At 43.8% G+C, this 13,859-nt stretch overlaps 1 protein-coding gene across 1 annotated transcript in view; it reads left to right on the plus strand.

Annotated features, from left to right (window-relative positions):
- Nucleotides 1–13,859, plus strand: part of Mdy (diacylglycerol O-acyltransferase) — a 92,181-nt gene that overhangs the window by 38,090 nt on the left and 40,232 nt on the right. The window contains exon 5 of the mRNA XM_072011283.1: nucleotides 2,724–2,832. Within this exon, the coding sequence (XP_071867384.1) occupies nucleotides 2,724–2,832 (109 nt within the window). The remainder of the gene's footprint in view (nucleotides 1–2,723; nucleotides 2,833–13,859) is intronic.

The raw sequence follows: 13,859 nt of genomic DNA on the forward strand, positions 1-13,859 counted from the left end.
TAAATTTTGTCAAACACACGTATGTACATGATTCGCTTGCAAACGATATATTTTATCGTATAATCAGTATATCGCTCGGAGTCAGCGGTCGAAATTACATTCTTCTGGGAGCTAATTTCCTGTCTGTAACAAATAGTACCAATGGCAGTACCGGCCTGCTGAACTTGATAATTACCATAGCCTGATTAATCGTCGGCCGCTAATCGAGTAATAATTCGACTAATGACGATCGCACGGCAACAACCTACTATGAATAATTTGACGACACGAATAATCACCCTATGTATGAATAATACATGACAAATTAATCCCGAAAACTAACGGGAATCCGCGCGGTGCAATTTTCAACCCTGTTTCGCGTCTCCTATCAATTTTCCTGGGATCAGTTTCTCTATCAAGCTCGTAAAACGTATCGCGCGTAATATATATGAGAAGACATGACGTTAAAAAGGGAAATAAAATAAAAATGGGAAGAGAAAAAAAGAAGAATAGGTGGAAAGGAAAGGGGGGAAAGAGAATAGATTAAAAAAACGCGGAAGATTGAAGCGTGCTACTAATTAAAATGCAAATGGCCGCGTTTTATTAACGTCGAGAGTAGAAGAGGACGCGTCGTAAGTAATGTCACGGTTTTACTGGACGAGTATTAGCGTGGCTTTTAGCTCGCCTGATTATCCCGATAGATCCATTTGTCTCGATTAACATGTCCTGTTAATTCGATCAGGCGGAATTCCATTTCCTGTTAATACCTTTCTGTCACCGTGATCGTTTCGTCGCAGTCAAAGAGGTCTCTACCACTGTTACAACGGAATTATTATGCCAGGTTCGTTCCGCCCTCGTGCGTTTTCTCTCTTTGTGCCCGCGAAGACGAACGGAGGTCGCCGCGTGTGCTCCATCCGTGGTCCGCTGCACGCGCGTAAATGTTTCAGTTGTGCAATTTGCCGGACCTCCCTTGAAATTCATGGTATTCTTTTGTCTCACGTAATTGGGTCAAGCGCTTCGTAAATATTTGCTCTGACGTACCGGTCGCCGCCGGTTTAGTTGCGGACTGGACAAATACCCTTTCAGTTTAGTCCGGCTGATGTACGGCTTCGTCGATTATCCGGGCTCTGGTCGGTTCATAAAACTTGAAAGATCGGCCTGGCCAGCAGCGAGAAGGTTGGTCTCGAAGAAAAGCAACCGGCGCGGCATGTTGTAACGTGTTTTCATTGGCGAACGTTGTAACGTTCGTGAAAAATTCGCATCACTGTCTACCTTAAGAGTCTCGTAGCTCGTAAATACGGAATGTGTAATGAACGGCTCTCCTTATTTTTCTCGTTTGTACCTTTTTTATCTTCCTCTCGAGCGGTCCAACGGCGAACAAACAGCGCAACGCACACGGTAAGGCCGACAGTGGGAAATATAACGCGGAAACGTGCCTAGGAATATTTTATATCAGATGAAAATGTTTCATCGCCAGCATGCTGTTTGGCTTTACCACCGCGTATCGTGTATTTTCAACGCGTAATCTCGCAGGCGAGGTACCGTATTAAAAGCAGCGGTACGACGACTTTAAACAACTAACCCTGCTCTGAATATCGTTTAATTTTTCATCGTGCTATAGGCGTTGAACAGCTCGTATCTCGTAGCCAATGATTTAAACGCTAGCCCGACTGTGTAATTTCACTCTGCTGTCTTCGCGTACATCGGTGTATAACTATTTCGGATTGTCTGTCACGTAATGCAAAAGACTTAAATCGAATAAAACTAGTGTAGTATCGTAAACTATTATGATTAATTTACAATGAATGGATTGTACAGATGTTGATTAAACAGGAAACAATGGTTGTTTAACGGGAACTAAATACAATAACGTACTATAATTTAGACAACTCAATAGTTAATTTGCAACTCCCGTCACCACGGATCCAACGCTCTCTCTCACGCGGACCACACTCTCTCGACAACGCAACTCGCACTCTCTGATTTCTCGATTCACACTCTCTGGCTTCCCCTTCGACACTGATTGTTAATTCGTCTTTCTCCCTTAGCATCCCTTTGTCTTTTCTTAAGCCCACCACGCACGTGTTCTGCATCTACTCGTAGCCAGGATTACGTAGGCCTTTTCTGCGAAACTATTCAATTGAAGGACTAACGACACATTGATGGGCGCCTTGGCTCTCTCGCGACACTGTTTATAGTTCACCCAATATCTCTTGCCTTTTGTCCACGATACTACACTAGTAAAAGTAGAATCGATCGTAGAAAGTAGAATGCATCGTATTTAATATAACACCAATGTATCTAATATATGACCAATGTAAGAATGTAACGGTATCAAACGAATGTCCTTTGAATTCAGCTAGCGAATAGAAGGTCCTCGAACTCCTGTCGCGCTATATTTAAATAAGCAACCCTCGTAGCAGGAACAAGAACGTTTCATTTTGCAGTGGATTCCGCAACAGACACGGCCGGATACGGGGCCTCTGCATGGATAATAAACGACTTTCGGTAGTTCAACGGACTGCATTTCAGCCTTCGTATTTTGAGAAGCTCACCGTTCTCCGGTCACCACCACCCTCGCGCGTCTATCCACGCTGAGAACGAGGATGCCGCGTTTCCCGTTCAACCCTCCTCTTCGCTTTCTATCTGTCTCTCCTCCTTCTATTCCGTACCGTTTCATGTGCCACGCGCTCTCTGCAAGCAACTTCCGCTCGTAACTTGTACCTCTCTATTTTGTGCCGCAGGATATCATAGCTCACGGGCCAGGAATGGTGTTCCACGTCGTAAACCTCATCGTGATGGTACTGGTGCCGATGGTGGTCATCCACGTGAAGGATTCCGGATTCAGCCTGTGTAAGCGCCATTTTACGTATCATTTCGTTCAACGTGATTCTCGGTCTCGTACGGACGACGCCGCTCGTGTACGACGACCACCCATCGAAATGAAATATAGGAAGTAGGAAAATAGTGTTGTGGCAGTGTCTTTGCGTGGCGTAACGACGTCTCGGCTTCCATGGACGTTGATATAGAGACCGCTTAAGCTGGCAATTCATTGCCGAGCTATAAATTTTAATTCTACGTTTAATACTATATTATGAGAGTCGTGATATTTTAAGGAGTTTATTATTCGCGTCATGTACGGTAGCTCGCTAGAATATTTGAACGCTTAATGTAGACAATTTTTGTATATGTATTCCACGTGTATATTATATATAGAACATTTCGAAATTTCAACATTGTTCTGAGACTCAATTGTCATTATTCATGATCACATTGGCTTGCAGATTTGTTTTAAAATCGTTTGTATAACGTACATAATATTCGTAATATTCGTAAAATGATACGTTTCTATAAGTATTCGAATGTTTTCGCGAGCTGCTGTATATAGCGCCAGTACCTGAAGCACTTCAGGAGAACGTAGGAAAATATTTCCTTTTCCTAAGACGATTTTACTTATCGCGTGGATCGAAAGACGTTTAAATTTTCTTCATCACACAAGTATATTTTATAAATTTTTATAACGAAGTATGGTATTATCGATGGCTTTACGGAATCCACGACTCAACGTAAAAGATAATAGCGCGAGTTTTCGTTGCGAATCTTACTTCCAACCACGTGTGAAAAGCTTCTAAGTCCATTTACGAGTGCACACCACGTACGGTTACGGTCGAATAATTTTGAATTATTCCGTCGGGCCGGACTTCAAAAATGCGAAAGCTTACGAAGTCGACGACGAACAAAGAAAGGAATGTCGAATCGAAATTTTCAGCTGCCGTAAAACCTTTATAGCATTCCGTGAATTGCGAACATCGCGTCTCTTCTCGCGTGATATTGGTGTCTGCTAAGCTGTTTAATTAACGAAACCGTATCGCGCCAATATTACGCAGTGCCGTTTAATACGTCGCCATTGCAAAGCAGGATATTGTTAAAATCGAATTGCTACCAGCTTTTTTTTTTAATCATCTCTATTTCTTTCTTTCTTATTTTAATTATCCGGACCAAGGTAAACCGAGTCGTTGTCTCGTCGCTGTTTACCACTTCTACGCTCATGCCGATCGCCAATATTGCGTTGATTAATGAGATATGATTGATTTACGCTCGTCATTAGCGCAAATTTTCAATTTTCAACCGATTTTGATTAGTCGTTTCTGACCGGCTCGACGTCGCGTGACGGTGCTTGAATTCTCGTTACGGGGAACACGCCGGACATCGTTGTAGCGCCGTATCAAAAATTCTATTTAAATGCAATACGCACGGTGATCCGTGAGATTCGATGGTCGAGTGTCATCGTCCACACGAATGCAATTACACGATGCACCGATTGATCTACGACTCGATCGATCGTTCGATTACGCCGACCTGCCAGTGGACTTTGAAACTTGAATTACCACGGAAACAAAATTTCGTTATTTGTAGGATACAGTTCGATCATAATATTTCATATATTTCAATATTTATTTTATATTCCATCGAATTCTGCGTAACGTTCTTTAAAAATAACTTCTCATTCAAACAGGTATTCTTATTTATGAAATACTTTCAGTGATGTTTCTTAAACGTGCAAATCATTCAGCAGATCGCGTTGCTTCGTTCTCGAATGATCAAATTTACACCGTTTATCAGTTGGCCCGTGTACGTATATCCAGCTGTAGGTGAATGCAAACCAAACAAATAATTAAAGTCGGAACGATGAGAGTTGGTAAAAAAGTTTCTCACCGATCTAGTTGATCGCAAAGGGGGCTGCAGCTACGAATCTCAATTAAAAGACATTTTATTGGAACGTCTTTCGAGATCGCCGGAAACCGCGCGAAGCGCTCTGAGAACGATCGAAGAAAAGCAATTAAAGAGTAAGCACATCGAGGAATACGGGGAAGACGGCACTCTAATTAAAGGATTTCGGGTTAAAACATCTTCAACCACAAACACGTTCCCTGATATTTCCATCTGCTATCGGTGCAAGCGTCTCGCGATTCTTCAAACGAAACTCGATCCCGAATTTCTTGACGCATTATCATAAACGGCCGCTTAAAGTTTCACAAGGTGGAAACAAGCGAGACAGATGTTTCGCGTTGATTAAAGAATACCGGATTAAAGAAACTAACAAGAGGCGCGTATAATAAGAAAGTTACTCCACCGGAGCAGATGCTTTCGTTGGGGAATTTCCTTCTTCTTTCTTTTGTACACGATGTTACAGCGATTTGTGTTCGTTGCAGGGTTTTATGATGTCTTCCGAGTTATTCTTCCTTGACTGAGACATCCAAGTTTATTGCGAATCTTCTATCTTGAGCAGAAAACTGTAGCAATTCTTCCTTCATGCTGTTGCATAACAATATATCAGAAAAGTTTGATTATTTGCCGGATTTAAACGTTTTATCTTCTGCTAGAAAGCCCTATGGTAATAATAAAGTGACTTTATTTAGATAACATTGGTTTTCGTTCTAGTATTTGCATTTTAAGAGGAAATTGAAAGACCGTTTATTCTGTACAATTGCATACACCAATATAGGAATGTTGAACTCTATATAACTTTCCACATAGAGTAACGTGTATAGAACGACGACAATATGCAATAATAATTAAACGATACAATAATAATGATTCTTAAAACGACTATCGATTCTTTGAAAAACTGCATCTTTCCTAACTTAAGACCGTGTCAATTTGCAAATGATTGTTGCCCACGAGTCTACTCTTGTTCTCGATCATTCCGCATTTTCAAGGATCTTGAACACGCACTAACTCTTTGAATTTGCAATTCTCGAGTCTCTAGCACAAACATGTAGGTACTTGTTCTCGAGTTACTCGCCATTTAGACGAATTATACCGCTTCTAAGCTATAGCACCTTCCTCTATAAAACTACCTGCCCGACATTTTCCAGGCGCGACAAGGAAGTTGAAAAAAGATGGTAGAAGGGATAGAGATAAGTCGACGATGGAACGAGCGGGACAAATCCGTGAACACCGGCGAGAAAAGTCTTCGGGCCGTGACACGTGAGCCACATAGAGATTCATACGTCAACTAGTCGGTACATCCGGTTGTGTAAGCGCTTCTTAAAAGTTCTGAAGTTTGACGCGAGTGCGCCTGTAGCCTAAAAGTAGTACGATTGAAGTGGCTGTGCAGGAGAACAAGGGCCGGCCTTCTTTTCTTCTTCTTCTTCACGTTCCACCTCCTTCGTTCTCGTCTTTTCTTCGTTCTTTTCCCTTCTCGGCTTCTTTTCCACGGATTCGTCGAGGTCCTCGACCACCGGCTTGACACGCGAGACGACTCACGTACGCGTGAGAGGGTGTGCAGTGTGCACTCGAAAAAGAAGAGAGAGAGAGAGAGAAAGAGAGAGAAGGAGAGACAGAAAAAAAGGAGCGTGTATCCGTCTAGCACAGACACGAGTTCGCCGAGAACCTCGAGGTCTTTGCGCGAGACTGGCGCGCGCCGCATTTCAAAGCAGTTTTGTCTTTCGATTGCCGGCATGAAAGGACGCAAAGCAACCCTGAGCCTGCGTAATTATCGACGAGCGGTTTTATTCGAGCTCTCTTTGCCGGCCCCCGGAATTAAAGACGCCAATGCTTGCCACTTAGCGTCGCCTCTCGGGAAAAAAGCGCGGACAGCCTTTCAGTCGGTTGTAAATTTAATGAAACGAAGCTTCCATTTGTCGTCAGTGCCGACCTGAAATTACATAAAGGTTCGAGTGATTTTTCTTCTGACACCGACAGAATAACTCGCGATCGTGGAATAAAGAAAAGTTCGAATCGATCTCGTTAACGATCCTTGCCTGACAGATGGAAATTTATTTTTTATGAAAGTCGTGTTTCACGTATATCACCCGTCCGTATGAACAGAATAAATAGAAATATTCTTAACCCTCTGTTTCGTCATCTTTATTCGAAATTAACTGAACTTCCATTATGTACGATCATAAACGAGATTTAACGTGTGCGATCACGCCGGGAATATAATTTGCCTCCAAATAGCGAGCAATTGAATAAACGATAAAGCCCAAGGATCTCGAGGACACGTTGATATTATGCGCCAGAGAGAATTGTCTGGTGGCACGTGATTCTCGTACCGCTCTTTGGAGATGCAGCGTACCATTAAAGTCAGAAACAGAGGGTGTGCGACTGGTCGAGGGAAGGGAGATTCGATCGCGTCGCATATTGAACACTGGTCCCGTTCGTATCGAGTTTTTCAGTGAACGAATTGTCCAATCGTTTGTCTCCTTCGATAATTACCGCTTTTACGCCGCATCCCTTGCCACAGGCGATCCCTTTCAACGATCAGAGAACGCTAGAAAGCTCCGGCAGCCGTTGGGAAATGGCAGTCCGGATCGACGATTTAATTTTTGCGCTCGCGTACTTGCCAAATCGCGCGTCTCGTTTGGGCATGATGAAGCGGAGACGTAAAAGGTGCGCGAAACAACGCTGCGAAAATCGTTGGATTTTGGCGAAGAGTCGAAACGAAAGAGATCCGTCGTAATTACGAGACCAGGGAAATATCGTGGAATTCCATACAGCTTCGATATTCCCCTATATCATGCTTCCCTTTTTGTCATTACGAAACGCGACACCCAGTAGAAACATGGAGCTATCGACCTCCGCCTGCGCCCTTCGCCCTTCGCCTCTCTTTCTCTCGTTGCCTTCTCTCTTGTCCTTCCTCCTTTCTTTCTCTCTCCTCGCTTTTGACCTCCCATTTATTCCCCTTTTCGGTATCTCTCGCGGCACCATGTTCACCTCTCGTCTTTGTTGCTCTCAGCGTCTCCCTGCCATTCGCATAGCTGCCGCCCACAAATGCAATAAAAGGCGTCGAGGGTTTACTCGCACTGTTAAGTGGCACTCGGTATCATATTGTGGCAGGACAAGTATTCTCGTCTTCGCGGACGCGCGCGTAGCCCGTGACGTACGATACTCGACGGGCTGCTGGAATTTTTGTGACTTCTTGTTCGATGGCTGACATAAAAGGAAAAAGGGAAACAGACAGACAGCGAGGAGAAACGAATCGAATGAAAGAACAGTGTTGGATCGAACAGAAAAAGGTAACAAATGCGCATCCATGTTTCGTAATTAATCGCGATTTCATCGGAATTAATTAGGGCAGCGAGAGAAACGCGTCCGTCGAACGAGACACGCGAGCAGCGTCGAATGTTTCACTGTCACTGTAAAAACGCTCTTGCTGGTTTTATAATCGTATTATCGCGCGAACGAATATCGGGCGTTGCGTTTTTAATGCAAGTCCGATTTAATTGCGGAAAATTATTGGAGGATGCAACAAATGTTTGAGTTTGTCGATATATAAATACTCATTTAAAATCCTTCTTTTCTCATCAGTTTGTTTGCATTCAATCAATTACGCGATTAAATATCGTAAAGTTTTTCACTTTGGCAAAAAACAACAGCTGCCGTGGTAAATTCGTGAAAAATTCGCTTCCGTGGAAACGATGATATTACTCGAAACAACGTATTTATTTATTTCCTGTTTGATATCTTGTAACTATAGATGCATTTTACAACGTGCTATACGTGCAGCGCACAATAGTCGATATCTCGGCATAATAACGAATCCTGTCACTCCGGACGTCACTTAGAATTTCATAATTCGCGAATTCTTACCCTGTCACTGGCAGCGAACGAACGCGTGGAAATCTCCAGCTCGTGTGACTCGCGCATACTGTGCCTGCATCCGCGTTCTAATAATTCTCAGCGTCTTTTGATTTCGCCGTCGACCTATAAATCCGAACCGAAGCGTGCACTTTGCACGCACCCTACGTCTCGATATGCTATACACCCAGCATAAAGTTGTAACGAGCACGCGACTACCCTCCAACCGTAAAATCCGAACGCATAACGTCAGATGCGAACGTAATAACGCGTCGGACGAAACAAAGAGGCGAGCCTTTACGAATCGAGCTGACGATATCGTTGTGTCTGCCTGGAAAATTCAATCGTCGTCGTTGTCGTTCTCGTCGTCGTCATCCAACGTCGTCGTCGTTGTCGTCATCTAACGTCGTGTACGCGCGTGACACGTTAGCGTTAAAGACGGGGCGGAGAAAGCAAACCGCCAGGCGACATATTTCAAGATCGTGCCGAGAATAAGGCGTTCTCTTTTCCCGTTTAGCTTAGCCACTCTTTTGTTCGTCTCTCTGTCGCTGTACAACGCCGTTATAGTATCAGTATCTACGTTCTATAGGTGAAAAATGCAGCTGCAACAGGATGGATATTGGATGCGAATAACGTAGGCGTGCTTTTGGAACTAGAGGAAACTTTTGTGAAATCATTTCAAGAGAAGACTAGTGGACGATGACTCGAAGAGTTGATTAAATGGACGATAACGAAAGTTTTTTGATGTGTAAAAATAGGAAAGATAGTTTCATGCGAAGTAAGTTTGAAACTTTCGCAGGAGATAATATTTGGCGCAGAGAAAATTCTATGCGTGGCAAACGTAAATGATTCTCTTGGGAATGATGTTGAAGAAATTCTGATATAGGTTTTCGAATTTTTTTATCTCATAAGACTTTCGTTAGGATAATTTTCTAATTAATGATATTTACGAAAATCCTAAAGAAGGTTCACCCAGTATAAAATTATTGCCGACTTGAAATAGTTTCCTTAAAATTAAGTACGTAGCTTCAAAATTAAAATCACATTTTGGTCCGAACTAAATTACCTCTCACAAATTTCACTCACGTCCTTAAACCTACATCTTAACCTACTGGCAGATATCAGCGAAGTTTAGATACCGTAAGAACGAATGAAAATTAAAATCGCTTGACACGGCAAAGTTCAAGTTGGTCGAAGCGATAAAGTTTAAATGAATCTTATAATCTTTAGGTTCCACGAGGTCCTGAGGTGAGTCGTTTTACCTCATGACGCGGGCGTCGGTAACTGTGACACAGATTCCGGGAAAATGGCGCGACCTAAACGCTTCCCCATTCACGATAGATGTTCTCGTTTGCTCAACTAGATCCTAGTGGATTACAGCATGATAACGAAGTAGTTATTCCGGCTGGTTCTCTCCCTTTCGTCACAGCGAAAGGGACGGAGTGGTTGAACGGCTGCACGAATTAGTCGGCGGTCCACGATTTGTTATTCAAAATTCGCGGAAAGGCGCCCATCTGGCCACATATCCGGCTGCGTTCGAACGTAATTTCCGTTTCGCCCAAAGCTTCTCTACCTCCGGTGTAAGCCTGTAAACGTTTTAGTGCAGAGCCTGGCCTCGATGGAGAAACATTTATGATTCAAAGCGCGTAAATGCCTTGTTAGGTAAATATGAATTGCTGGAAACTGGATAATCTCGAAGGCCAACGACGGTCAGTAACCAAAGATGTTGATGATAAATATTGAAACTTGGAACTCGTTAATTAAGGAATCGTGTGATTTAACAGTTCGTTAACGAGAAGAGTCCAGGGCTATGTTAGGAAAATTATGCCAAGTTCCGTTTCTTCGGCCGTTATTTACAGACGAATCTCCATCTTCTCTTCCTCTCCATGTGAACGTACAAACACACTGATTGCCTCTTACGTTCCACGATGTACCACGTCTGCAGCCTCGACCGTTCTGGCGCGAGACTCGCCGAGATCCTAAATCTGATCCAGCGTTTCCTTTGTTCCAACCTCTACCCTATTCGTTCCTGCCTAAACCAACAGTAGCTCGCTTCTCGCTCTTCGAAGCGAATCTCTCTTGTAGACTGAGAGGACGATGTCTGGACGTGTGATTTGTAATTCCTGAGGAACTCATGCCGCGCTAGTCGAACCGTTCGCTGCATAATTTGTAATTCCAAAGAACACGGCCAGAAAGAAATGGTCGATAGGATCGGACGAAGAACGGAGAAAAGAAAGAGAAAACGATCTAAGATGGAACGAGGATAAACTGACTTAAATAGTCGGAGAGCAGGTGGAGAGAAAAAGAAGAGAAAAGTAGAAACGAAGGAAGAAAACGAAGAAGAAGAGGAGGAAGAAAAAAGAGAAGCGGAACGACGAAGAAGCGATGAATTCAGCACTCACACTCCGAAACCGTCAGCCCTTATAAGCAGCCAATTTCGTTGACTTCAAACGAGCACGGCGTTCGACGTAGCGTGAAACACGGCCGAGCCAGGCTAAAGAAGACGCGGATGGTCGAGCATTCGAGCAGAGAACGAGACGCATCCTCGTGTGCGTGCTCGATACGCTTTCACGCCGCGCGTAATGGCGATCTAGGGGTGCAAGAATTCCATACATATCCTCGCCGGCAAGCAGCGATACAGGCGCGCAGGGGTTTGAGATAGAAACGTCTGGAGTCTAGCCAGCCGGTGTTAGGCTAACTAGCTCGTGGCAGTCGAATGCACAAAGGCAACCGTCGGTGTGCCGTTTACACCGGATAATCCACGCGAAATTAGGATGGTAAATTGGTTACCGCGCGAATAATGCGAACGAAGTCACGGTTCTAAGCAGCATCGCTGGAGGATGTCACGAGTTACACGTTGCAAGCACCTGACTCGATACCCGGGTGCCAGCCTTTGTGGATGCTGTTCAACTGGCTGGCAGGTCCGGTCAGACTGCCTCTAACTGCCGGCAATATACTTGCAAAGATATAACAACGATACGTGGAGAGCCACTTTGCAACGTTACGAGGCTGAGCTATTGAAATATTAACGTCGTCGCGACACCCGTCGTCCGGTGACGATTCGCGTTAACGCCGGCTTTGATTTACCACTCTTGACGCATATTCTCATGTAGTAACTCTTAAACTTGAATTAGACACCATCCAGCACCGTTTAGGACGTAGAGTTATTTGATATGATTTTTAGAAAATAATACTTTAGCATATCGCTGTGGAAAATATTTTTGGCCAAAAGCATTTTTGTATGTCTATCAACATAATACCAGGAGGCTTTCTCATACTAATTCGTAACCAAGAATAGTACAAAGCAAGTTGGACACTTGGAATATCAAACATACAGTTGGATTCTCTGGCAGGAGGCTTTCTTCCCGCAAACGTTCGAGGTAGTCGCATAGAGATGGCAGCGCAAGTGTCTCGCAAGAGGATATCCTGAATTTCCAAAGGGATTCGGCTAGCCAGAAACGTCGCGTTCTAGCTGTTTCTCGACTCCGTAGGGAGTGGCTGGATCGAGGTTAAACTCATAGGAAGGATGTACAAAGCAAGAGCCACACGTTAATGCGGTCACGTTTAAGACCGTTGTGAATGCACGTCTCGCTTTGATCGTCGTTCTCCACGCCGATTTAATCCGGTGCATTTTTAACCTGTGTCTGACCTCGGTCGAGGATACGCTTGAAAGATTCATCGAAATACGAAGTTCGCGCGCTGTGTTCCGCGTCTGGAAACAAACTTGGGAGGAAGCGGTCGCTTTGTGCCTCTTTGGTGCTCAGGGAATCAGCTTCGTTGCAACAACACGTTAAGATGTTTAGCTCTCTGCGAAGTCGCGGCGTGGAATGTAAGACGAAATCGATTCTCTCGAGAGCGATACGACGATTGAACTTTGCACGTTGGGAGATTGCACGAATGCTGAAAGAGAAAGCGCAGGAGCGCCGGTCAAGTCGCGGAAAAAGATACTTGAAATTTAATTCGAGGCTATTCCAGCGAATTTCGTTTTAGAGAATACCGCGCCGATCGCTGACGCGTTTCTTAAACGAGTCAGAAGAAACAGAATCTTAGGAAGATGTACGGGGAAAACAACTATCGGAAACAAAAATTGGAAAGAAAAGTTTGGAACCTTTTTAAGTTGGAGAGGGAGAAAAATGATTGCCTATGTTAGAAGAACACCTATTGCGAGGGAGTATCTTTGTAGTGTGGAAACAAACGCGTTGGATTTTACACGCGCCACCACTGTAGTTAAACAAAGAGAGAGAGAGAGAGAGAGAGAGAGAGAATGAAAGAAAAAAACCGATATGGAAATGTTGTACCAGTTTATGAACGCACCAATGGAAGAGAAAACGCTATTTTTCGTGAAAGGAAAATCCTTCGGATATGCGTTTTGCTCGCCTATTGATTCAATTGAAAAAGCAGAAACAACGTCCTTCCAACTGTATCATCCTATCCACCCCATAAACGCGTGAAAACAAACGTACACACAGAGCCACGCGATCAGCATAGTCGTGCGTGAAACGAATGCACGCAGCTTGCCAAGTTCCGGCTTCACGCACGGTAACTTCGCGAGGTGATTACAAGCTCGAGCCAACTGGACGTCGTGCCAGGATCATAGATGTTCCTCTGGAGTGGGGCGGGAACAGACTGTGGAAATCGAAGATACGAGCAGAGGAATTGTCAGGACATAAGTATGGAATTACGCGTGCCAGATGAATTACGGCCGGGCGATCGATCACCAAGCACGTCCGTGCAAAAGACACGACTTCCGGAAGCAAAGTCTCCGGGAGAATTTATCGACGAACATCGTCGAAAAATAAAGACAGCCGCGTTTTTGCTTAGCAGGTATCCTGGCCTGAAGAAGATTCTTATTGATTTTGTTGTTAGCAAATACCGGAAGGTCGCAGAGAAATTCTTGGTTTATTCCGTTTGATCAACGTCAGATTGACTGGTGTTCACTTTGTATCAACCAGACGAAGATCGGGTTTGAAAAGGATGTTGTATTAATTCGATGGATATCCGATCTTTGATGTAACTTCCGAAGACTTTTCGAGGCTTGTTTTAAAGTATTGGTTTTAGTTGAAATCGTGTTCTCCTGTCCCGTTTAGAATTCTGCTCATGAATTTCTGTCTTGCTGTATCAAAAATTGATAAAGATCGAAAATGTCGAAATCGTATCCCCTAGAGAATTAATTAGGTCTTGTCGAATAGACGTAGGTCGATAATAATAATATTTAAAACCATTTAAAAATTGAAAAGCACGTTTAAGGAATTTTATTACTGGAGAAAATATCTCGTGACTTTTTGAATACTTTC

This window comes from Bombus fervidus, chromosome 10, assembly GCF_041682495.2.
Source record: "Bombus fervidus isolate BK054 chromosome 10, iyBomFerv1, whole genome shotgun sequence".
In the NCBI taxonomy this organism is placed as follows: domain Eukaryota; kingdom Metazoa; phylum Arthropoda; class Insecta; order Hymenoptera; family Apidae; genus Bombus; species Bombus fervidus.